This window comes from Lithobates pipiens, unplaced genomic scaffold (assembly GCF_037356315.1).
Source record: "Lithobates pipiens isolate NorthernLeopardFrog02 unplaced genomic scaffold, aLitPip1_a1.2 Scaffold_10, whole genome shotgun sequence".
NCBI lineage: Eukaryota > Metazoa > Chordata > Amphibia > Anura > Ranidae > Lithobates > Lithobates pipiens.
Genome location: NW_027507686.1, coordinates 124,017,901 through 124,044,619, shown reverse-complemented (window position 1 = coordinate 124,044,619; position 26,719 = coordinate 124,017,901). Strand labels below are relative to the sequence as shown.

Below are 26,719 nucleotides of genomic sequence, written 5' to 3'. Positions count from 1 at the left end.
AGAGGGACCCAGTCCCTGAAGGTATTTTATGACAAAAGAAGAGTGAAGAAAGAGCAGTGCCGCTCTAAGCGTAATCAATACATAAAAAAAGCTTTATTTGCTTAAAATACACTCACATTCTGGCAGTGTTGGTCAGGTATTTAGATAAAAGGTTTGCTCTTCCTCGGTTTCCAGGTAGCTTCAAATTTGTTGGTCGTATCTTGTACCAAGCTGGAGAGCTTTTCCTGTGACATTATCCAGAATATTTTCCTTTTTGCCATTAGGAGAGAGACCACCAGGCTTTTTCCAGACCCTGGTAATCGTGAGTTTAGCCCCTAAGAGCACAAAATGTACCAATTTACCAGAGGATTTGGAGATTCGGGGGATCGAGGCATTTAGAAGGGCCACCATAGGAGTCCTGGGAATTTGGGTACCCGCTAACTTGTCAATTATGCTGAAAACTTTTTTTCCAGAAAGGACAAATTTTTGGGCACTCCCGCCAAATGCACCATCGTGCCTGTAAGTTGACAGGAGAAAGGAAAGGAGTATAGTACCATCTGGAGATCACTTTCAGACTGGCTTCCATTAGAGCGGTGTTAAGGATGCCTTTAAAGGATTTAAAACACGCTGACTGCCATTTCTCCAGATTCCATTGGAATTGAAGGTCCGATTCCCAGGCCTCCATGAAGGATGTTTTTAGAGACAGGAGAAGTAAGCAACAAATAGATTACAGCCTGACCGCACCCCAATTCATAATCCGTAAATTTTGGAGGGAGTTGGTTGTCTTTACACAGGGAATGTAAGAAGTGGGATATTTGGCGAAACCTATATTGTTCAGAGTATATCAAGATTTTTGATACAGTGCTTTAGGGTGGAAGGGCCGGCAGCTGTGAAAAAATGCCCTATCCTATAGAGTCCTTTATCCACCTACCATTTGAAGGCTAAGACATTTTTTCCCAGGGGGGAAATTTGGGTTATTGTGTAGATGAGTCGGGTTTATAGGCTGAAATCAGAGTCGGTGACGAACATAAGGAGTCCCAGAGGGCAAAGGAGCGAGACAGGGTAGGGGCGAGGATCGGGGTTTTATTTTTTGGAGGACTCCAAAGCAGAAAATCTAGAGTAAAATTAGGGACAGCTTGTTTTTCTATTAAGACCCAGTCAGGCTTCTCGGATCTAGAGTAGACTATTGACAGTTGAGCCAGCCTAGCCGGCTGGTAATATTTGTAGAGGTGGGACAGTCCCAGACCTCCTTTTTTTTCCTGTGTGTGTGTATAGGTTCCTTTGAGGGATTCTGTAACCTGCCTTGCCTCACGTAAACTTCAGAATCCTGGCTTGTAAAGCTTTGATATGGTCCTTTCTGGATGGGGATGAGAAGAGAGCGAACGAGGTATAATAATCTCGTTAGTCGCGTCAATTTAATTAAATTTATCCTCCCCAGCCAAGAGATGTTATGTTGGGACCAGGTGTTTAGGTCCGCCTCTAGCTTACTGTACATGGGAGGGTAGTTATGGCTATATAGGTTTTCAATCCTAACTGTCAAGTTAATTCCCAAATATCTAATGGAGGAGTCACTCCATTTGAATTTGAAGGACTTTTGTAGAAGAGCCATAGTATCGGTTTGTAGGGATACATTTAGTGCCTGAGACTTAGAGTAGTTCACTTGGAGGCCTGATATCTTTGCGAATGTATCCAAGGTTTGGCATAGGTTGGGGAGAGAGGTTATGGGAGCGGTGAGGAAGAGCATAACTTAATCTGCGAAGAGGCCGCACTTGTGATTTTGGGATCCGCAGGACACGCCCTTAAAGTGGTTGTAAACCCTTATAACACATTTTGACCTACAGGTAAGCCTAGATTAAGGCTTACCTGTAGGTCTAAGAAATATCTCCTAAACCTACACGGTTTAGGAGATATTTGCCAAAAGACAGGCACCGCTGTCTATGGCGCACAGGTGCACTGAGCACGGCACCGTCAACGGCGAATATGCCGCACATGGCGGCTCCCGTGCGCATGCGCGGGAGTGACGTCATCGCGGCTTCACCGTATGACAGCGGCGGAGCAGCGAGACCCACCGAGAAGATGGATGTGCCGGACTACAGGGGACAGCGGGGACATCGCTGGCTCCTGTGTCAGGTAAGTGACACATAATGGACTACTATGCGATGCATAGTAGTCCATTATGCTTTACCTTTGCAGGGAATGAAAGAGAAAGTAAACTCATCAGGGTTTATTTCCTCTTTAACCACTTCCCGACCGGCGAGCGCCGATGTACGTTGGCAGAATGGCACGGGCAGGCAAATTGGCATACAGGTACGTCCATCTGTATTTGCCGCCATGCCAGCGGCACAGGTGCGTTCCGGTCGCGGGTCCCGCAGACTCGATCGGTGTGGGGATACCCGCGATCGTCTCACGGGGAGGCTGAACAGGTAGATGCTGCTGTAAACAGCATCTCCCCGTTCTGCCTAGCAACAATTGACACTGATCTCTGCTCCATGTGATAGGAGCAGAGATCAGTGTTCACTGACACAAAGCCCAGCCCCCCACAGTTAGTAACATGCCCCTAGGAACACTTAACTCCTACACTGCCACCCCCTGTTAACCCCTTCACTGCCAGTGTCATTTACACAGGAATCAGTGCATTTGTATAGCACTGATTGCTGTATAGATGACAATGGTCCCAAAAATGTCCAATGTGTGCGCTAAATGTCGCAGTCACAATAAAAATCGCTGATCGCCGCCATTACTAGTTAAAAAAAAAATAATAATAAAAATGCCATAAAACTATCCTCTATTTTGTAAACGCTATAAATTTTGCGCAAACCAATCAATAATAGCTTATTGCGATTTTTTTTTTTAACCAAAAATATGTAGAAGAATACGTATTGGCCTAAACTGAGGGGAAAAAAATGTTTTTTATATATTTTGGGGGGTGGGGGGATATTTATTATAGCAAAAAGTTAAAAATAAATGCGTTTCAATTTCAAAATTGTCGCTCTATTTTTGTTTATAGAGCAAAAAATAAAAACCGCAGGGGTGATCAAGTACCACCAAAAGAAAGCTCTATTTGTGGGGAAAAAAACCCTCAGTTTTGTTTGGGAGACACGTCACACGACCCTGCAATTGTCAGTTAAAGCGACGCTGTGCCGAATCGCAAAAAGTGGTCCGGTCTTAAGCCAGCAAAATGGTCCGATCTGAAAGTGGTTAATATTCGGGTTTTGGCTAATCTCTATAGCGAGCGTTTCTATCGCAATTGCAAAAATAAGCAGCGAGAGTGGACATCCTTGACTAGTCCCCTTTCTTATTGTTATAGGCTTGAAATAGTAACCTTGGAGCCTTATACGCACTGAGGGGTTGGAGTAGAGTGCCTGCATCAAGCCCATGAACCGTTCCAATATGGCAAAAATGTCGGGCCAAGAGACTGAGTCGAAGGCTTTTTGTAGGTCCAACGAGAAGAGCATTCCTGACTGTTTGGGGCCCCCCCTCCCAATTAGTTTGGAGAATGGACATTACATCTATTGCCCGCCTTATCTGATCCAGACCTTGCCTGCCCGGGATTATACCCACTTGATCCTTGTTGATATGTGTTGATGAAGGAGGCAATACGGTTAGTGAGAATTTTGGTTAGAATCTTGACGTCGCAGTTAATGAGCGATATAGGGTGATAATTCCCTACTACTTCCGGATTCTTGTCCGGGCTTTGGTATTACTGCAATATGCGCCGCATTGAGTTGTGGATCAAGTGGGTTTCCTTTCGTTTTTTATGTTAAAGAATTTTGTTAGATACGGGGCTAAGGTGGTAGAGAATGATTTTATAATAGGTATTCAATAGGCCATCAGGACCAGGGGTGGAGCCAGTTTTCAGGGTTTTTATCACTCCTAGCACCTCACCCTCTGTGAATGGGGCTTCTAGACTGTCTTTGTGTCCTGTTGTGAGTTTTGGAATGGAGATATGAGCCTAATGCAGAGTCAGTGGGGGGTGTACTTGGGGAGTAAAGTTTTTTTATAAAACTCATGAAAAGGTTACAGGATTTTGGAGGGATCATTCATGCTGCCCTGGCTGGGAATTCTTATTTTTGGCATTATATATGACTTGAATTGGGGTGTTAATTTAGCTGCCAGCATGGAGCCCATCCTGTTCCCTTGGGTTTAAAACTGATGTTTGTTCCAACGGATTTGTTTCTCCGCCTTATCTGTCAGAGCTAGGCTGAGCTCCAATCTGGCTTTGTCAAGTTGTGGTACCATGGAAGAGGAGGGGTTTGATTTGTGAAGCGCCCAAAGTTTTACTCAGTACTTGGCCTTTAACCTCTTAATGTCTGCTTCTCTTTCCCTTTTAATCTTAGATGCCATGCTAATGATCTCCCCTCTAATGAAGGTCTTGTGGGCTGCCCATAATGTTTCAGCTAAGATGTCCCCATGGTCGCTAAAGAGAAAATATTTTTTCAGGGATTTTTCTAGGATTGTGACTCGGATAGGGTCAGAGAGAATGGACTCGTTGAGTCTCCACTGTCTCTGATCAGTTCTATACTGATGGGATTGGATTTCCACGACCACCATGGAGTGATCGGACAAAATTGAGTCAGTGATATGGGATTTTACAATAGATGGGATGGAGTGAGTTCGGACCGAGAGGTGATCAATCCTGGCGTAAGAATTGTGAGGGTGAGAAAAGTGGGCATAGTCCCTTTTGTTGGAGTTCAATTCCCTCCAGATGTCTGCCATCCCTGTTTTCGTTGGTTGGGCGGGTAAGATGATTTTTAAGGGGTCTAGACTTATCCAGCCCTCGGTCGAAAGCTGCATTGGAGTCTCCTCCAAAATTGTCCATTGAAGAGATGTTTGAAGAATGCTGCTTGGCCTTTATTAGGGGCGTAGTAGAAGACCAAAATGCAGAGCTGCCCATCTATTATTCCCTTAACCATGATGTATCTGCCTCCTGGATTTTTAGTATCTGAGATCCAATTAAATTTGCATGTTTTAGCAATCACGACTGCCACCCCTTTGGTTTTATTTTCTGCACTCGCCATGTAAAATGTTGGGAAGTAGAGAAACTTGGGAAAGTACCAAGTTGGGAAATTCGTTTCTTGCAGTAAGATACTATCAAGTTTTGAGGATTTGTAGGTGTTAAATACCTTCCTTCATTTAAGGGGGGAGTTTAAGCCCTGGACATTATGGGTAGAAACCCGGAGGACATTGTGTGTGCTGTCAGCCATGGGTCTGGGAGGGGGGGGGGGGGTGAGCTGCAAGATCTACCTTCACTTACCTTCACAAGTGTCTTCTGGGTACAAGCTGAGAAGGGGCACGTTATGCGGTTACTGTGTGGAGTTTCCGTCTGCCTCAGCCCACTGTAGATTATTTCTGCAACAGATAATGAGTGATGCTCCAAAGTGAGAGAGAGAGAAGAAAGGAAGACAAAAACAAAGTAAGGGGGAGTTTACCCCTTCCAAGGCTACCTAGAGCCTGATGAAGAGAAGAGTCCCCGATCGTCATCACACTGTGCGATGTGAGACGATTTAGGAAGGTAAAAATCACCAACCAAGTTGGTTGGATGTCCTATCCCCCTGAAACTCGAAGGCGTCAAAGGGATAGGAGGAGGCACATGCAAACCACACTTCACGCAAGTTCCCCCGAAACCTGCAGTGCTGTGCTTCCTACAGAGATATCGATCAGCAACTATATTACAGGTAACTAAAACACCATCCAGGGGGCTTTCCGAGACCCAAAATCTTTTCAACCTGGAACCCCCCCATGGGTAAAAGGTGAGAAACAGGGCCGCTAAGCTTCGCTAGGGTGATTCCCGAGCTGTGTTTAGTATCTTAAGCGGCCAAATCTTCCCTGACTATCCCTGTGGACACAGGAGTTGTGTGGGGACCGCCTCTGGGAACACACGCACTTAAAAAAAAAAAAAAGGCAAAAAAAGAGGGGGAGGGTGGGGGAGGCCCATAGTCAACAGGGAAACTGAATAGGCGACATAGGGAGCCGAACTCTCCCTCAAGTGAAGGGAGAAAACCTAGCATACTCACTCCCATGTATTGGGAGAAAACCCGTCTCCACAATGAAAAGAAGTGCAGGGACAGGTTAATAAATGGGGACATTGGTAGCAATAAGATCCCGCGATCATGTAGGTCCATTGTGAGAAGATCTTCTAGACTTGATCTTGTTCCAAAGGGGGTTCGGTGAACTTATCGGAGGAGGATGTTTGTTGGATCCATCTCCTGAGAAATTATTTTCAAGTTTAGGAGCTTTTCTCCCATAACAAAGTTGGAAAAGGGAGTGGTTCTGACCCTTGTGTGAGAATTTCACTGCAAATGGCAAGGCCCATTTGAACTTGATGACCCTCTGGGTCATGGCAGACAAGAGCAGCTTCAGGGCTCTTCTTCGTTGAATGGTGGTGAGGGAGAGATCCACAAAGATTTGAACTGGGTAACCTTGGCAGTTGACCTGGGGGAAAACCCAGGCTTGTTTCTTTTTTTTTTTTAAATACTTTATTTCTCTGCAGGAATACATAACAAAGATCACTAAAAATAATTACATAGAACAACTTATCAAATCAATTTACAAAACAAAAACGTATTAATTTAACCAATGATACACAGTGCATTCCTGCCTAAGCCTAGGCTTGTTTCATGACAGCTTCTTTGACGGCATAATAATGCGGTTTAGCAATGATGTCCCTGGGTGAGCCATCGTTTCTGGGGGGATCCAGGGCTCTATGTACTCTGTCCAGCTTCAGGCGAGACAGCAGGATATTTGGGATTAGCGACTTCATTAAATCCTACGTGCCTGCTGTGACATCGAGAATTGATTCCAGCAGTCCTCTAATCCGAAAATTGAGCCTCTTGGAACAAATTTTCCAGGTCGTCTATTCGTGAGAACGTGTCCAGTTGTTCTTGCAATGTTTGGTTAAGGTCAGAGTTCTGGTGAAACATTGGCACTGTCTGATCCATCTTGCATCCTATGGAGTCTATCCTAGAGCCAATATTTTGGAGGTCTGCTTTTATTTCTCCTGTGAAGATAGCCGCGGTGGCAGCCAGGCCCTTTTCCAAGAGTCCAGAGAATTTAAGACATAGATCTTCCACAGAAAACTGAGGGTTGTGGAGAGAAGGACCATGAGAGAAGGGGGCAGCCAAAGCGGTTGTCACTGCCGGGGAGAGAGCCTGGTCCTCAAATGTATGGCTGAGCAGGGACTCTGTGGAAGCCGGGGATGGAGTCTGAGCCTGTAATCCTGTGATGTGGGTCCCAGGGGTGAATTGTAGCAGTGCAGGGGCCGACACATGCCTGTGTTCTGTTGTACTTTCGGTGAGGGAGATGTGAGGCTGCAGAAGCCGCAGCGGCCATCTTGGTACACACAGCCTGTGTGGCGGCGTCAAATTCTGGGTCTAGACTCCGTCTGGCTCTGGGTTTGAGCATGCAAGAGTGCTCTCATGAATGGGGGTGTATTGGTACCTTGCCGGAGCCTCGTAGATGGAAATGTCGCTTTGGGTTTTCTGGCCTAATAGAGTCTGGCGACCATCTTGGTCCACCCGGAGTGACTGGCGGCGACTGAATCCGAGACTAATTATCATCCTGTTCCGGGACTAAATCGCCTGGGGGTGCTCTCCAGTGTGCAGGGGCCACGGTGGCAGTCGGATGGCTCTCGTGCGGGGCTGGATGGTGTGCTGGGGGTGCTTGAGGTACAGCGTGGTGCGGAGCTCTGGGCTCAGGCCGTCATCTCAGAGCTCACACGCATGCGCACTCAATTACCATTTTTATTACCTTTATTACTATTATTTATTTACCTCATCAGCTACTCATGCTAGCGCTCCATCCCACCCTCGTTACTGTCTTTTATGACCAAGCCCGCCGTGATGAGTGAATGTTGAACTCAGAGTCCTGCAGCAGGAATAAGTCTGCATTTTTGCAGTTCCTCTTTAATGGCGGGCGGTGCAGCTCTTGTTCATATGATGGTGGCCCAGAACGGCCGCTCTCGTTAGCGCAGCACGACGATTGCGGCCGCACCGCGTTGCTAGGACACTGTGCGACCCCCGATCAGTGTAAAGAGCCATGTCCGCTGCTCTTTCACCATGTGAACGGGTGTGTCCAATCACAGCCGGTCACATGTAAACACAGATACCGGTAATTGGCTCTCCTCGCCTCATACTGACAGAGTGTGAGGAGAGTCGATCAGCTTCATCTCCTCATGGGTACAGCTAAGGAAGTAATCAGGGCACTGGTCATCAGATCCACGGTCCTGCTCGGTTAATGGGCAATCGCAGGTGCTCGGCGGACATCGCGGTCCCGAGCGATGCGGCGGGTGCGCACGTACTCCACAATGCAGGGAATCCCAGGACGTCATATGATGCCCGCCCGGAGGGACGAAGGGTTCCTGCGGGCGTCATATGACAATAGAGCAGTAGGGAAGTGGTTAATCATGCTCTGTGTACTTCTTAGGAGAGTGGGCTTCTGTTTCTCTTCCAGCCACTAGAGGGCACAGGCTCACTCAGCATGGCCTATTTCTATATAGGCAGGAAGTGGACGGGCGGCCATGTTTACCATGTGGACGGCAGATTCAGCAGGGCCTCTTGAGACATAACAGCAACCCATGGATACTAATGAAGTGTGAGTTTTTTCTATGGGAGAAATGTGGGGCCAGACAGGTCATGATTATATACTGCATACTTACTGCTTAATCAGGGGGACCTGTACAGCTGTAAGTCGATACACCCCCAGTGCACTGTAAGGTGTTGGCTAATCCTGCAAAACTAGTTTGGGGCCAGATGCAGTTCGGCAGGTGCTGTATTGTATACATGCTTGCGTGCTTATGTGAGGTTGCAGAGACACTTTTTACCTCCTGTATCCTTCAAGGTACATGCTGTATACTTGTGCACCTTTTGTGAGTATGCATTTTATTTGTTGCTTTTCATATTAATAAATTCTGTTTTTATTTGGATAATGCACTAGGGCAGGAATCCTCAAACTACGGCCCTCCAGCTGTTACGGAACTACACATCCCATGAGGCATTGTAAAACACTGAAATTCACAAACATGACTAGTCATGATGGGAATTGTAGTTCCTGAACAACTGGAGGGGCCATAGTTTGAAGACCCCTGCGCTGGGGGTTTGCGCCTTCCCCTTGTTTATATTTGTAATTTCAAAACGTTCAGGTGATTGGACACTGGCAAAACTTTCAAGGACATACCCCCTGGATACCGCTTCTAGTATCTTACGCCAGAGTGCGTTTTGTGCTAGTGTCCTAATGTCATGGACCTCTTTTCCCTTCTTTTCTTTTGTGGAGAAATTACTCTTAAAGTATAACTAAAGGTAAAACCTTTTTATATTTTATTTTTATCTTTAAAGAATTGTCGTATTAAGGTATGATTTGCCCACAAAACTCCTGTAAAGGCTGAAATTGCTGAAACTTGTACTCTTAAAGAACTAACTGCCAGAGACAAGTCTAGCCCTGACTGAAGGAAGGACAATATATCTTGGACTCTAAAAAACTGTATACACACTTACAAAGGTGCTACCACCCAGTAATGTTGGGTGTATATAAAACTACCAGGAGTGTGTTAGTGTTGGCTGTTACCCCATATATTAAAAAAAAAAATTCATATGAATAATATAAAATAAACGCACTACAGAGGCAATACACAATACAATACATGATGCAATCAGATAGCTTTTAGTTCTGTTTAGTATATTGAAATAGTTGCACTTATCTTTTGAGCGTGTGGCATTTTTTTACGTAATATTGATGTAATTTAAAGACATATAGTTCACCAGGTGAAAATTTATATGCATATAATAGTTGCCTCTGTAGTGCGTTTTTTATATTCATATAATTTATTTTATTTTTTTTAATATATGGGGTAACATCCAACACTAACACACTCCCGGTAGTTTTATATACACCCAATATTACTGGGTGGTAGAACCTTTGTAAGTGTGTTTACAGTTTTTTAGAGTGCAATTTCAATAATCTAGTCCTTTTTTTTGGCACCTTATTTTATAGTTTTTTCTATAAAATACCCACACTATAAAGAATTTTTAATCATACAGAACCACTTAGAGGATATCATATATCTGAATATATAAGCTTTGAGAGTCATTTACTTATTACTAAATAGAGTAGAAGGTGCAACAGCCCCCTACCTACAATAGAATAAGAAAAGCACGACATCAACTTTCCTACATATTTTCCCTAGTGGACACGGCTTGGTCCATATCGGTGTATGCAGCTATTCATATAAATAACCCTTATTAGGAGCAGCACAGGAATAACTATTTACGAATATATCTTGGACTGCCAGTGAATTATATGAATTTGACCTAGAAGACATGTGGACCATAAACCTGGCCCATATGCGTTTGTATACTTTATTCGTACTCTTCTGCCTGGCACTAAGAAGGGTTGGAATTGCTTCCTCTGGGAAATCCAGAGCTTCTAGCCTTCCCCTCTCAAGAACCATGCCCTGAGGTGTAGACAGGATGGGCACGGGTGTAATAGTGTGCTCTGGGACAGTAGATCTGGCCTGAGAGGCAGGGGAACTGGATCCTGATAGCTGAGGAGCAGCAGCAGAGGAAACCAAGGCCTGTTGGGCCAGAATGGTATTATCGCAATGATCTCCACCTTCTCCCCTCTGAGCCTCCGAAGGACCTGCAGGATTACAGGAACAGGAGGGAAGGCGTAGGCTTTCTGAAACTTCCAACAGTCCGTGAGAGCATCTGTCCCAAACGCCTGAGGATCCCTGAACCTCGAGTAGTATTTGTGCATCTTGCGATTGCACTGCAAAGCGAACAGATCGACCTCTGGAGACACTCCCAGAGTCAGAAGCCACTCGAAGACATCCTAGTGGAGGGACAACTTGTTGTCCATTCTGACCCGTGACAGAAAATCTGCTTGAGCATTCTGGACCCCTGGGATGTATACAGCAGAAATGTTGGCCACATTCTTCTGAGCCCAACTCATTATCGGTTCTACCTCTCCTAATAGAGACCAACTGCAAGTCCCCCCTTGCTTCTTTATATAGGCCACCGCGGTTGTGTTATCCAATCTTAACATTACTGACGACCCTGCCACCAGATGGCGAAACGCTAAGAGCGCTTGAAAGGCTGCTCTCCACTCCAGGATGTTGGGGATCACCCCCAGCAATGGGAACGACCACCTTCCTTGAGCTACTTCTGACAGGCAGTGAGTGCCCCAACCTTGGTTGCTGGCATCCGAAGTTACTATCACCCAAGAAATTAGAACTATCGAATGATGGTTGCCTAGATTCTTCCCTTGGAGCCACCAGAGGAGAGACGTCCTCATCGCTGGTGTAAGGAGTATGCGTTGTGTCTGACTGAACGAGTCCCCCTGTTGCAGAAAACCTTTCTGGAAGGGACGAGTGTGCCACTGGGCCCACTTCACCATAGGGATGGTGGCTGTCATTGTGCCGATCACCTTTAAACATTGTAGAGACGAAAGATGAGATGACTCCCGAGCTGCGTGAATCCGGTCTCGGAACACACTGATCTTTCCTCCGGCAGGGAGATAGTGCCTTTTAATGTATCAAACTGAGCCCCTAAAAACACGATGACTTGAGTTGGAACCAGATGGCTCTTCTCCAGGTTCAGGAGCCAACCAAACGCATGCAGAGTGGAGATGACTAAACTCTTGTGCTCCAGAATCTGATCTCTGTCTTGAGATAGTAGGAGCAAATCGTCCAAATAATGATGGAGACTAACTCCTTTGACTCGGAGAAGAGCTACTACAGCTAGGAGTACCTTGTAGAAGACCCGAGGAGATGTTGTTAACCCGAACGGGAGACAGGTAAACTGTAGGTGTTGCTCGCCCAACTGAGAAACTGCTGGAAATCCCTTGCCACTGGCACGTGGAAGTATGCGTCCTTCAAATCGATTGAAATTAACCAATCTCCCAGATGCACAGACTGTTGGATCATAAAAAGAGATTCCATCTTGAACTTTTCCTTGCGAATAAAGGAATTGAGGTGGGTCAAATCTATCACCGGCCTCCATGGGCCATTTCTTTTCTGAACCATAAACAGAGGGGAATACATGCCCTTGCCACGTTCGTCTTCCGGCACGGATACGACCGCGCCTTGATCCAGTAAACAACTTACGTAGGTCAATAGGACCTGTTTCTTTTCCTCTGAGCCTGGAATTGCTGTGGGAACGAACCTTAACCTCGGAGTGTTGATGAAAGTCCACTTGTGACCAGAGGAAACCGTCTTGACGGTCCAAAGATCTTGAATTGAGGCCGCTCAAACATGCCGGTAGTGAAGAAGGCGAGCCCCCACCTGACATGTTTGAGGGGGCCCAATTTAAAAAAGATTTAGTAGAATCTTGGTTACCTGCGGAACCCCCTTTTTGAGGTTTTCTTAAGGGAGGATTGTCTGGACCTCCAAGATCCAGAGAACTCCCGGCCGAGTCTATAACTGCGTGCTTCTCTAGCACGATCCGAGGTCTGCCTTCTTAAAAAAAGAAGTTTTTGGTTCTGAAGACGTCTGTCTTGAGGGAGGAACCCAGACTTCCCACCCGTGGCCCGGGATATGGCGCTATCTAGTTTATTACCAAATAAGGAGGTTCCCTCAAATGGAATACGACACCATGCCTGCTTAGATGTTGGTTCCGCCAACCAAGGACAGAGCCACAAAGCACGGCGTGCCGAGACTGCTGCCAACATAGCCCAGGACAGCAGGCGGGTGCCTCCCCCAGAAAGGCTGATGCCATTCTGATCTCCTGAGTGGGAGAGTCTTTAGCCCTATTCAGGAGATACCTCTCAAGAACTCTTCAACATTGTCGGCCCAGGATTCAATAGCCTTTGAAACTGCGGCTAATGCCAAAGTTGGTTTACAAGCCATCCCTGAAGTCACATAAATTATTTTCAGATCTGAGTCAATTCTTCTCTCTAACAGATCTTTGAAAGATACCGTGTCTTCCAAAGGAAGAGTCACGTATTTGACTAAACGCATGAGTGCTGCATCTAGGGAGCTGATTCAAGGTGCTTTACATCATCCTCTTTAAAGGGGTACAGTTTAACACTTTCGACTGCATGGAGCTTTTCCTATCAATCTTGCTCCACTCCTCAGTAATGATTTCTCCCAATTCAGATAGGAAAGGAAAATATTGCTGTTCCTTTTTGAGTTGTTTGAAAAAATTTCTTTTTTGGGGGGGGAAGTAATAGGCTCTTCCCACTTTAGAGCTTCTTTCACCGCCTTGACTAGAGCAGGTACTAAAGCATAATCAAATCCCACTCCTGGATCCTCTGGATCCGAATCGCTGTCAGATAAGAGAAGAGAGTGGTGGCTTGGTTGAGAAGATTCCCCGGTCTCTTGTAATAGCCCTTCACCTCCTGAAGGACACAATGGGTCTGAAGGGGATTTCATAGAGTGATGAACTTCCCTCTGCGGCAAGGACTCCTTTACCACCCTTCTCACCATAGACTCCAGGCATTGATCTGCACCATCTTTCATCTGCAGCTTTAGAAAAGCAGTGATCACAGAGCGATTTGTCTGATGGAATGGGCATCTTACAGCCCCAACATGATTTATCTGGTCCTCTACTTGAGTGCGAGTGACCCCTGCGTTGTTCAGATCTGGAAGACCTATGGTGACCAGATTTTGACGATGATTTACGGTGTTGCGATTTTGACGATCCACTGCGACTATGAGCACTATACTGCGGCTCGGACCTAGAAGGGTTATAAGGAGATGTACAAAAGAGAAAAAAAAAATACAGACCAGCTGGTATCAAATACTAAAGAATACTCCACATATACACAGCAATCCAGCCATGTACATACCTGTTACAAGCGGGCAGGTCACTAGTGGGCAGTGAGGCATCCATAACTAAAGATGGCTGGCTGAAACAACAATGGACCCTCATAAGCAGCCAAACAAAACACAGGAGTATCAGTACATCAGAGCAGACCATAACCTACCTTACACCAATCAGAAAATGGCTCCGGGAAGTCGCAGAATCTCCCGCAATCATTCCTAGGCTCTGACAGCTCTCACCGTGTTTTAAATATGGTGCTCATGACGTCATCAGCGACGTCAGAGGCGAGATGCCCGCGCGCGTGCGCGGGAACAAGCCTCGCTTTGGATTGGGTCCGCGCATGCGCAGAATGCAGCGCTGGACCCGGAGACAGGCTGCTGGAACGCAGAAGCGCCAGCACCTATGCAAAAGAACCAGCTGGGGACACATGAAAGAAACACAGGTAGAAAAACGCATAAACACTGCTGCCATGAAAAACAAGGAAACTTTACAGCTCACCACTCCACCAACGATCACCTGGCCGAGATTGTTCAAGCACACGCCACCGGTCATCCTGGCAGATAATGGCCACCTCACATAACCAGTAATAAGCCGGCGCACTTATCTCTGGACAAAACCGAGCCTTCAACGCTACTCTGCCATACACTCCACACCCATGCTTAACAGACAGGGTCTATCGGAGGAACATAGCTTGATAGTCGGCCTATTTGATCGTAGTGAATATATTTTCAGGTAGGAAAAAACCTCTCCTATGGAGGACAAAAAACGAACACGGATAGCAGCATGGAGCAAAGATTTATGGGAGAAGGGGTCCTATTGGGTAGTTATGGAGGTGGGGCTAACCCCACATGTATGCTGCCATGGAGCCTGTCAGGAAAATGTCTTGCCTAAAACCCACTTTAAAGATTTAGCAGATAGGAAGTTGGAAGGTCTAGCGCTCCAACCAGCTTTTGCTGCAATTAGTGTGTCAACCTGCCACAAACTTGACTGATGAACAACCAACATGATCCTGTATTTTAGAACTATGCATTAACAGAGTGTTTAAAGCAATTACCTTCTGTTATGCTTTTTTGTGTAGATGCCCTAGAATATGTGATGAAACAAATTTCCACAATGTCCCTAATCTCCATTCTCATGTACAGAATCTTGTGGCTCTGTGAGTAAGGAATCTGAACTCTAGAGCTTACCCTCTCAGGCACAATCTGCCCTCTGCGCTTTTATGGACCCATTCCACCAGATCAGTGGGGGTTTCCTGGGCATTCCAGCATGAAACCTCTGTTGCTTCGATTTATAAGGCCATTAATTTATCTTTTCATACTTTTCAAAGTTCTACCAGGTGGAAATCCAATCGTGCAAATTTTGGCTGCAAGGTTCTTGCAGCGGCACACTGAAGTTGGGTCTGTGGACTCTTGGACTTTTTGGCACAGTTCTGTTTGCCTAATTGTTTTGCTACCCTTCTCATTAATTGCTTGGGTATGTCCCAGGGTATATGAATACTTTTCCTGTGCTCTCTACTGTACAATTAAAAAAAGGGAAATAAACACCTGTCTGCAAATTACTGTACATATATTGGAGTATAGTACAGGACACAGACCACCCTCTTTTCCATTTCTTGGTTGCTCTGCATTGCTTGTTATAAAACTGCGGACACACAAAACGGGTAGGATTATAAAGGGTGGTGCTCAGGGGATGTGTCCTCCAAAAGCTTTGTCGGTGTCAAATTGCCTGAAGACACAAGCCTATAACCCAGGCTCCATGAATATTTGCCTGTGTCCTGTATTGTACTCCAAGATATGTCATTTTCAGGCAAGTCAAAATTGCTCAGTTATCATATCTTATTGGAATTGTGTTTTTGTTCTTTGTTATTAATTGCTTCTTCATATCAGTAATACTTTGACATTTTTAATATTTATGTTTGTTTAGGTCTTTTCAGGATCACTTGGATGTTTCTATTGATCCTCAATCCACGTACAAGAGAGCCTTACTCCGAAAGCCAAACAAAGCATTCCTTGTTTCTTTAGGTGACTTTGAACAAGGCGTTGAAGATAAGTATCATCTCATAAAAGGCAAGAAGTTTTTTATTTTTTTTATTTTGCTATGTTATTTTTTGATGTCAGCGGTTTCAAATCCATTTGCTAAGAACAAAGTGTGTGCTAATCTGTGTTTATGAGAACTTAATATAAAAAAAAACAGAACTCTAATCTTAGATAACGGGTTATATGCCACTACCTTCAGATGATTGTACAGTATATAGGCAAAGCTTTGCTGGGAATGGCCCCTAAAGTATAACCTCATCCCATTCCATAAGCCTCCAGTTTTTTTTTTTTTCAGTGTCTTTAGGTGATAGACCTATTCTTCTTTTTTATATATATATATAAGTCTTCGGCTTGGGAAACACCACAGCCTGGCTTCTACATTCCACTGTCCCATGCCTTGCTTCCTTTGTGGAGTGTAAAGCAACCCACACTTCTCTTGTGATTGGGTAATATGGTTCCAGGAAAGCTGTAAAGGTGGAAGATCAAATAGGGCAGATAGACGTTTTCCACCTAAAATTAAAACTTAGGCTTTACCCCCCCAGTAGTAGAGCACAGTGATGTTGCCTTTTTTGCAATTGCAGGCCTAATATTAAAAAGGGTACCTTAGCTGTTCCGACCAAGTTTTGAGCTCCATGAGCCAGAAATGTGCACCCTGCCACAGTTACTGTGAGAGATGGGTTGAAAAGTGGATGGAAACATTATAATCTTAATAATTTATTACAGAACTCTAATCTTAGATAACGGGTTATATGCCACTACCTTCAGATGATTGTACAGTATATAGGCAAAGCTTTGCTGGGAATGGCCCCTAAAGTATAACCTCATCCCATTCCATAAGCCTCCAGTTTTTTTTTTTTCAGTGTCTTTAGGTGATAGACCTATTCTTCTTTATATATATATATATATATATATATATATATATAAATAATCTGTTCACTATTTCTCTTTCATTCATTGACGGACACAGCTCCTTTAAATCTTGACCTTAGGGTTATATAGCCATCTTCAGGAGAGGACTAGGCAAAACATGTAAAAACAGAAACTGCACAGCACCGCCCAGGGGGCAGTCCCACTGGCTATAACCCCTCACTCTGCTTCCTGCAGCTCAGTTTTTTTCTGCTTAGTGTAGGAGAAGACCATTGGTCCTGGGAATTTTTTAATTTTTCCTGCAATTTTGATCCTGTGATCTACAAATAAACAGCTGGGCTGGGTGACAGGCTGGTTATTATAGATCCTTGTAGTCTCCCCAGCCTGGCCATCGAGCGTGAGCAGACCCTAGCTACATGCTGGGTTGGCCATGACATGCCCCTTCTGGTCCAGGGGCGGCCGGTGAGCTATATGCTCTGGGGCACACATATGACCAGGCTACTGCTGTCTGTGCCAGTGCGTCGTGGCGGACAGCCACCCCGTACTGCTCAAGTGATGGGTCTGTGGTGGAATGCGTCCAGCAGTCCCAACAGGAGGGGTAAGTACCTCCGCAGGATGGAGCAGCTGGGCATTCCCTGGCAGGTTGACTAGGGTGTCTCTCACTCTCCCCTTCCTCTCTCTCCCTGTCCCTCATTCCCTCCTTCCCATGCTGGGTTCGCTGTGTGGCTGGACATGAGGTGCGGTGCATGTACACATAAAGCTTAGTAGATGCTGGTGACACATAGTATGGCCAAACAGCATATAAAGACTAAAGGTAAAATAATTTTTGTGGAGATAATGAAGGAATACCCTTGGAAGACAGCCCAATGCTGCCTCTACTAAGCATCTACTAAGCTTTATGTGTATGGGATTATGTCCTCTATTGGCCATCCCCATTGATGTTAATTTACTGACTGAGACTTCTTTCTTGCCCCATGCTATAAGCAACTATAAATTTCTGTTTGTACTCCTCAGAATGTGCCACTTGCTGTCCACTCTATCATAGCGTGGTTGACCGCTCCATATATTTGGATCTGTCCTGGTTGCTATGACATTTGTACTTTAGGCGCAGCTCATTTGAAGATAGTGAGATTTATTGTTCTCTCTTCCTATGTCTTTGAACCTTTTTCCGTGTCCTGAGGAAGCCTTTACGGCAAAATGCGTAGATGCGACGCACAAGGGCTCAATGTACAAATTATACAATTTCATATAATTTTTATATTGTTTTAAACACTGTTATGATATTGTATTTTTCAATAAAATAAATATTTTTTTCTTCTTTCCTATTTGCTTCCATGCCTTAAAAGTCCGGACTGTTGATATCTATTTGGTATCTTCTTTGTTTTCCCTTTTGTTCTGTACTGGTCAACTAAGTAAATAATATGTTTGAATTGCCAGTCAAATCCATTTTCTGGAGTACAGTATAGGTCACAGGTTGTTCCCTTATGTTCTTCTGATCTCCATATTGCTTTATACAAGGCTGAGACTAGCTGGGAGTGGGAGAAGTTATATAGGATATTCTCCCTGCAGCGTTTATTTTTTATTTTTCTGCCACTGTACAACCATTTACATAGTTGTAATGATTAAAAAGCTAGCGTACTTTTTTTTTTTTTTTTTTTTTTTTGTGAAAAATTTTATCGAAGCAAATTAAATTTCCAAGCTTTCTCTTAAAAGGTTTGTGTTTTTACTGGACGTCAAATTCACTTTAATATACTGCAATCTATTACAGTTGTTATATTCCCATAATATAACAAAATATGCCCTATATTTCTTACGTTCTATATCTAATGTTGTTTTTCTCATTAGGCTCCCAAGAATGTTTTGTTGAATCAATCATGGAGGACAAGTCATCTGTTTCCACAAGAGGGGTTGCAGAGTTAAATACGGAACTTTATGTACCACCTATACTGTCCGAAATAAACACCATCTATTCTGAGAAAAGACTTAGTATATCTAACAGTCTTGTTTCAAGTGACAAAAAGAAATATGGCACAGGCAATATGTCAAATAGTGCTAACATTACCATTAACGTTCCTCCTAAAGCTGCGTTTCCAGATATACAGACAACTGAAGTGATAGAGGAAAACACAAAGTACTCTGCAACAACTAGTAATGAATGGAAATCTGTACTGATGGTGAAAGATGTTGAGCACTTGGACACAAATCAAAGCATGCAGAAATCTTTACCAGTGGGGGAGGATGCATATAAATTGGATAAAAACATACATAAATCTGCATCTGCAGTGAAAAATATCAGTCACTTTGGAACAAAACAAGAGCGAGTCACAGAGAAATCTGTATCGATGGTGGAAGATGTTAAACGCACTGAAGAAACTAGAAGCACAGAGAACTCTGTTTTAACAGTGGAGGATGCTAGGTCCTTTCAGCTACATCAACGCCTTTCAAAGTCCCTTCTCCAAGATAAAGATGGTAGGGCTGTTACACCATATTGGAAAATGCGGAAGTCTGAACTGGTGGAGGCAAAAGAGAGAGGCTCTTTTAATTCAAATGTCAATAAAGAAGTTGAGATGATGGAAAGTTCAGAATATGAAACCCTGCATACTGTTTTAACTGAAACGAAAGGGAAGCGTGCATTAGATAAGCTGTCTTACAAGACACAGAATTTTACATTTAATAAAGAAGATGGTAACCAGTATACAAAATCCTTAAATCTCTCATCAAGACAGGAAGATAATTCTGAATCTTCTCAAGGCCATAATAGTGAAAATTTACTTCATACTGAAAGCACCATCGAAGGTGGTGAGTTATATTACACATTACAAGAATGTTACCCCAACATTTTATATTCCTTATATGTGCCTGTTGTACCATGTACTTATATGTATCTTGTTCTCTTTGTATTGCTTCCTTTGTGTAAAATACCCAGTGTTCCTGCCAGTCCCCCTGCTTTCCTATTTCAAACGAAGCATGGGAGAACAGCCTGCCTGTCCCCCAATGGTCAAAAATTATGCTGACACCCCCTGCAGAGTCATTCACTGGTAAGATCAGTGCACTGTTGTTTCTTCACCCCTAACTCTCTAAGCCCCTTAAGCAGCTGAGAACAGAGATTATGTGATCACTTATAAAAAAAAAAAGTGGGGGAATAAAAGGTATTTATAATGCATATATATATGTGCACACACACATGTTTTGCCTTTCATTTCTGTTATGTTAAATTTAATGGGTGCCCAGATTATAGTTCGATTCACAAAGATAATTGATATATTATAACACCACTACATATTTTTACCCCATGTTAATTGTTCAGTTCACGAATATAAATGTCACAATGTCAAGATCCACGATACTTGATTTTCCATATAAACTGAACAATTTGTTGAAAGCGCTTTTCATAAATCCTTATTTTATCTCATGAAGTGTTGCTTTATCACCACCTTAAATGGCTGGCTTTTCTGCTCTCCTTAGCCAGTTATTAAAACTTTAAACTAATTGTAAATTCTCAATTTTGTTTATCTTTATTTTTTCAATAAAAATAGCAAACCTGTTTTACTTACCTCCTCTGTGTAGTATATTTGCACAGAGCAGCCCGGTTCCTCCTCTTCTCAGGTCCCTCTTATGTGCTCTTGGTCCCTCCCTTTTGTAGAGTGCCACCACAGCAAGCAGATTGCTATGGGGGCACCTGAACTGTGCCACAGCTCCCTGTGTCCATTCAGACATGGAGTTGCGGCCCAGTACCTCCCCATCTCTCTCCTGATTGGCTAACAGATATTGACCGCAGGGGGAGACCGCTGCTGTGTCTTAGCCAATCAGGAGGGAGAGTCTTGGATGGTTGAGACACTTGTGGACATCGCTGGACAGATATAGGGCTCAGGTAAGTATTAGGGGATTCTTGGGCAGCTGCTTTACATAGAAGGCTATTTATCTTAATGCATAGAATGCATTAAAGTAAAAAAAAAACTTCTGACTTCACTGTAAAGTGAATGAAAGACAGACTTCCGATTAAGTCCCTGCCTATTGGTCATACCCCTCTGACAAGCTCAATAGGGGGGGAAACATGTCAGAGGGATGACACAGGTGGGTCAGGACTTGCGCTGAAGCCTGTCTTTCATTCACTTCATACTGGAGTGGAATACAATGTGCAGCAGTACTTGTATGCTATAAGGTTGATTGTGGTTTGGTATTAATCAAGGAAATAACCAAACAAGAGACAATTTACTTTGAGTTCTATGTATATTGAAGTATTTACATTGCATACTATCAAGCAGTAAAAGTTTTAAATCCCATTGCCTCTATAGCTGCAGGTAATGTGGAATTATTCACCCTTAGAAACATGGACTTAGGACATGTCATCAAGATGTGACTGCTTATTGCTGTTGGGTTGTCTATCAATTTATGAATTGGTACCCCTCAGAGACCACACCTGGGCCCCATTGCATGGGACCAGCCTGTAATATTTGCATTAGGTGATCACCTATGCATGAAGTGCAACTTGTGTAGTTAGCAGGGTGCCATAAAGGTCCAGGGCCTTGTTCCATTCCTACGGTTCCCAGACCCCATGGAGGGTATGCCCACTGTGACAGGTGAAGTCTGGACCCCTAGTATACACCGCATCGGGCAATTGGGGCACTGTCATGAACAGGTGTGACCAGACTGTGTGGCCTGTAAAGAGGAAACCAAAACACATGTAAGATGAATAATATAAAGCTTATTAAAGATAAAAAATTGAAAAAAGGAGCTGCGCCAAATAATAAAAAAACAAATCAATAAACCAAAACTATAAGAAAAAGTCCATGGAGAGTTTGTTATTGAGGAAAGAAAAGCGATCGCACCACAGTGATTCCACACTTCCTTATCACTACTGTGCCCATCCACTGACAAATAAATGCGCTTACCAGACGGTAAAAGCACAAGGAGCGTTTATGATCTCAAGCCACTGACAGCTCCTCGCCTTCACCAAACACTTTGCCAATCAGGAACAAATGATCCATATATTGAGGATTCGCATTTTCATTAGTACCCAAAATGCACGTTCAGAATATAGAAAGAAAGAAAGAAGCTTCCCATAGTGTAAGTACTTGTTTAATTATAATAGAAATGCACTTACATAAAACCAAGAGTATTCGCACATAAAAACAAACCGGCTGGCAAAACGAGAGCCCGTCCTCCTCTCGTAACACGTAATGATGTCACAGCGTGCCCTCTCATATGCGTTTCGTCATACGTGATGTTTTCAAAGATAGTAGTAAACAAGTAAACACCCCAAATAGAAATCGTGCTCAACTAACCAACAGAAATCCACAGACAACAGATAATATATACAGCCAAAGGGAAGTACCAAAATCAAACATGTTGGCCAGGCCAGGGCCATATACTGCAGATCAGCAGTACAAGGGCATGACAGGAGAAGGTGATGATGGATGGGATCAGGCTGCAAGGGAACAGGAACACAGGAGGGACAGGATCAGGATGGGATCGGGTACAGGTTCAGGTTGCAGGCTAACAGGTCAGGGCGCAAGGACGATACCAGGGCAAGCATGTAAATGCCTGCCGAGTATTTATATGCACACCTGCAATTAGCCTCAGGTGACACCTGATTGCAGGAGGCCCTGTCTGCTCCACACTGCCAGGATCCATCCACTGGTGGATGCCAGTACTGTGCCCCAAAGATGACAACACCATTAGGGGAAAGCTCTCTTGACAGTTCCAAACTGCTGGGAGACACCTGCTGGTGGACCTCAGTACTGCATGCCAAATGATAGATATTACCAATGAATGGAACCTTTCCTGACAGGCACAGTATCTGACATTGTTTTCAAGCATGCATGCTGGTTACTGAGGCCCATTTTGTATATCACATTTGTTATTTAATGTTTGTTGATTTTTGTGCACACACTTTTTGAAAGCGTATATACTAAGATTAAATAGCAGGTTCATGCTATATGCAGTGTGCTTTCTTTTTAATTATACAGTCCATGCGGGAAGAGGTGTAGCAGATTGAGTGGCTGAATAGCTGCAGTCCCACAGTTCTGTGGTGTCAGATGTAGGCTCTGGAAACCATCCATGTGGGTCCTGTGAGTTGTCCATGAGATCCTGGGAAAGACCACAGAGAGGGTCTTTAGCAGTAAAGAGCGTGGAAAGATGGTATAGCAACAAGTGCTTTTTGACTTCCTTGTGATACAGGGGTCATTGGCTATCTTTTCTGGTGGTGGTGGCTGGATTGGTTTGCTCACATCCTGACACAAGACAGTTTGTATTTTTTGCTTTCACAAGCATTTTTGTGGACTTTTACTATTTTGAATATGATTTGTTTGTGATTTTATTCTAGATGTAAAGGGGTTATCCTATGCATTAAGGTGAAAAAACACCTGTCCCCCCCCCCCCCCCCCCTGTTTTACTTACCTGAGCCCTGGAACTTCATCCGGCGGGGACACACTCTTCCTCTGCCCGAGTACTCAGCTCTTGATTGTGTAGCACTGACCCCCTAAGGAGCTGCTGATAATTGGTAAAGAGCAACACAATATATTGTATATTTTCCATCACCTGGGTATCTGTCACTCCTACAGCTGTAGCAACATATAGTCTCACACCAATTTGTTCAATACATTAGATACAGGCGGTAATCCCAATATAAAGAATAAAAGTAATAACAATCAAAGTGTAGGTGAAACCCAAAACTCAATAGTCATTTGAGAAGCATATGCAGACAGGCAGAGGAAGGGACCTGTACCCAATATGATAAATTGCTTACACTACACACAGTCCCACTCCCTCCTCAGAGCATACACACATTGAAATAGGCAGTACACTATCAGATGCAATGCAGCAGTGTAATATAGTACACATATCTGTCATATGCTCAAGAGCTCCCCCTAGATTGTAATGCAGTTCTCAGGATATGTATAACAAGGTAAGGACGCTTTTTAGTGAATAGTAAAATCTCTTGTCTTCTTCCTCTTCAGCTAGCTTATTAAACTGCAGTATTTGTATCAAATTGAGTGATTTTTGGGACTTTAAATGAGGCACATATGCAGTGTGGATGACGACGTGGAGGCAGATTGAAAAAATTGCAAATTTTATTAATAAAAAACATTGTATGAAATATGGCAATATTGAAAGCCACATATACAATAGATATACTGATTCATATTAACTCCACCCACACATAACATACAGGTGTGGCATGGGTAAAACATTACATGGGTATAGTAATTCTAAAACAATTATTACATTTGCATTGGATAAATTCATATATATCACATATATTAAACTGCAGTATTTGTAATCCAGGAAATAAGTGAGTAGCAAATCATAGCAAAGGTGATGTGTAGATAACTGTGTGCTCAGTTATATAAAGCACTTGTAGAACTCCTTCCTTGCTAGCACATGCAACTCAAAATTGGCTCTGTAGTACAGGGAAAACTAACTCTGAGGTTTCACTGCACATTGTCTTTGAATACGTGAAACCGCTTCTGTGGGACTACAGGTCTCACCAGCTGTCTGGGACCTATTTGCACAGTAACAAAGTATTAAATCAATCTGGGCAAGTGCCCGGTCACCACACTCAGTCCCGCTCCAAGCCGGCACCATCACACCGCATCCTCCTTCTGATGGTTGGTGACTGCAATGCAGGAAACTTTCGGGTTATCTTGAGCCCTCAGTTCTCAGTTCCTTGGAGTTCTGGAATTCCTTGGAGGCCACACAGGCCGCAGTCTTTCAATCACACCCCACAGCTCCCTGCAGGCAGCTTAATGGCATCCCAGCAAGATACATAAACGTGCCATGCCTGTCCTTTATATCTCCTTACCCAGCAGGCTTTTCGGTGGCTTGGCCTTGTGGGTAGGTAGTTCCTTGGATAGTTAAATATGAGTCACTTCCTCATTCACTGCATCTCCCACAATGCTTTGTATTATGGCTTAATGAAACCAAACAAAAGTCTTAGTAACATTAATTAGAATGGACACTGGAGGGAGCCAAACTGTTTAAAGAACATTGCATGTTTACATAGTAATTTAGGTGGCAAACACTTGTGCGCTTAAATTGGATAGATTGATACCAGCACAGCCATTGGCTCCCGAAGCTGTCAATCAAATCGGGTGCTGGGGAGGTGGGTCCGAGTCATACATTCAGAGGCTATGGATGCAGAATGCTGGACTCAGGAGTGTGCCCGCAAGGTAACCCCCCCACCCCAGAAGAGCGCTTCTCCTAGGGGGTTATCTGATGTGTAGAGGAGCTGCTGAGGGACCCCAGAAGATGGTGTTCAGGGCCACTCTGTGCAAAATGAGCTGCACAGCAGAAGCAAGTATGACATAGTTACATAGTTAGTAAGGTTGAATAAAGACACCAGTCCATCTAGTTCAACCTGATTGAGTGTCTACAATTGTCCCTATCCCTGTACATTGCACACTCACATCAGTCCCTACCCTCAAGGAGCCCACAAGCCAAGGTCCCCATTCATAAACTAGGGCCAATTTTGGGCAGAAGCCAATTAACCTACCTGCATGTCTTTTGGAGTGTGGGAGGAAACCGGAGTACCCGGATGAAACCCACACAGGCACAGGGAGAACATGCAAACTCCAGGCAGGTAGTGTCGTGGTTGGGAATCGAACCAGTGACCCTTTTTACTGCTAGGTGAGAGTGCTAACCACTACACCACTGTGCCGCCCATGTTTGTTATTTTATTTTTTTAAATAAACTAAGCTTTACAATCACTTTAACCTTTTCGCTACCAGAGCCGTTTTTGCGTTTTCTTTATTATACATCACAGGACACAGCCACAGTAATAACTGTATGGGTTATATGGCACCTTCAGGTCATGAACACTGGCACACCCTAAACAGGAAGTTCAATTGCCCATATAACTCTTCCCCTTACTGGTAGTATCTCAATTTTTTTTCCAGTGTCTTAGGTGTTGGTTACGAGTAAAGATGTGCTGTGCTGAGCTTCGCTGGAATAATACTTGCATGGGTAAGCCATGCAACCAGATCCATTAAAAGTGTATTTTCCAGGCCGAATTGAATGGTACCCGGGCCTTGTGTCCGAAGAAACAAGGTTTTACCTGTAACGCTTCTCTTTTTAGAGAGCTGGACCCTGGGATCCAGTATTTGTTTTTCTCTTTTGTTTATTGACAGACTCGGCTCCTTTAATTCTTGACCCTAGGGTTATCATGCCACCTTCAGGAGAGGACTAGGCAGAATATGTAACACATGTAAAAACAGCAACACTGCACAGCACCACCCAGGGGGCGGTCCCTCTGGCTATAACTCCTCATCCTTCTTCCTGCAGCTCAGTTTTTTCTGTAGGAGAGGACCTGGCTCCCTGAAGGGACCATTGGTCCTGGGATTTAAAAAAAAAAAAAAAAAAAATTCTACAAATTTTTTTGATCCTGTGATCTATTATCAACAGCCGGCTTGGTGACAGGCTGCATAATATAGATTATTGTAATCTCCCCAGCCTGGCCATTAAGTATGAGCAGACCCTAGCTACGCACTGGGTCGGCCACAAAATGCCCCTTCTACTCCAGGGGCGGCCAGTGAGCTATATGCTCTGGGGCACACACATGACCGGGCTACTGCTTTCCGTGTCAGTGTGCCGTGGCCAGCAGCCACCCCGTACTGCTCGGGTGATAGGTCTGTGGCGGAATGAGTCTAGCAATTCCGACAGGAAGGGTAAGTACGGCTCTCCCTGCCTCGACAGGATTGAGCAGCTGAGCATTCCCTGGGAGGTCAACTAGGGGTCTCTCACTCTCCCATTCCTCTCTCCCTATCCCTCATTCTCTCCTTCCCCTGCTGGGGCCGCTGTGTGACTGGGCATGAGGTGCGATTTATGTACCTAGGCAGGGGGGCCTCCGAGTTTTGGCAGGGCTGCGCTGGCTGTTAGGGTCCGTTTTTCTGCACTGTGAGGTGCCTGAGTAAATTCACCTCAGGGGAGACTGCTGTGTGGGCTGCAGCCATTTTGCTGTAGCCTTATGCAGTGTGTGGGCTGTTAGCCATTTTCTAGAAGGTTCGGTGGCCATTTTCTTTGTTATTTTTGTACAAGGACGGCCAGCGGCCATTTTCTTGTAGCCTCGGCACGTTTTTACCTCTAATG

General features: G+C 44.3%; 1 protein-coding gene across 3 annotated transcripts in view; it reads left to right on the top strand.

The window, feature by feature from the left end:
• Positions 1–26,719, top strand: part of CENPT (centromere protein T) — a 561,799-nt gene that overhangs the window by 320,519 nt on the left and 214,561 nt on the right. For all 3 annotated transcript variants that reach the window (XR_013263258.1, XM_077457969.1, XM_077457960.1), the window contains 2 exons: positions 15,654–15,796; positions 18,479–19,432. Coding sequence is in view for 2 of the 3 variants with exons in the window: in XM_077457969.1 (XP_077314095.1) it covers positions 15,654–15,796; positions 18,479–19,432 (1,097 nt within the window). In the remaining variant the exon portion in view is untranslated. The remainder of the gene's footprint in view (positions 1–15,653; positions 15,797–18,478; positions 19,433–26,719) is intronic.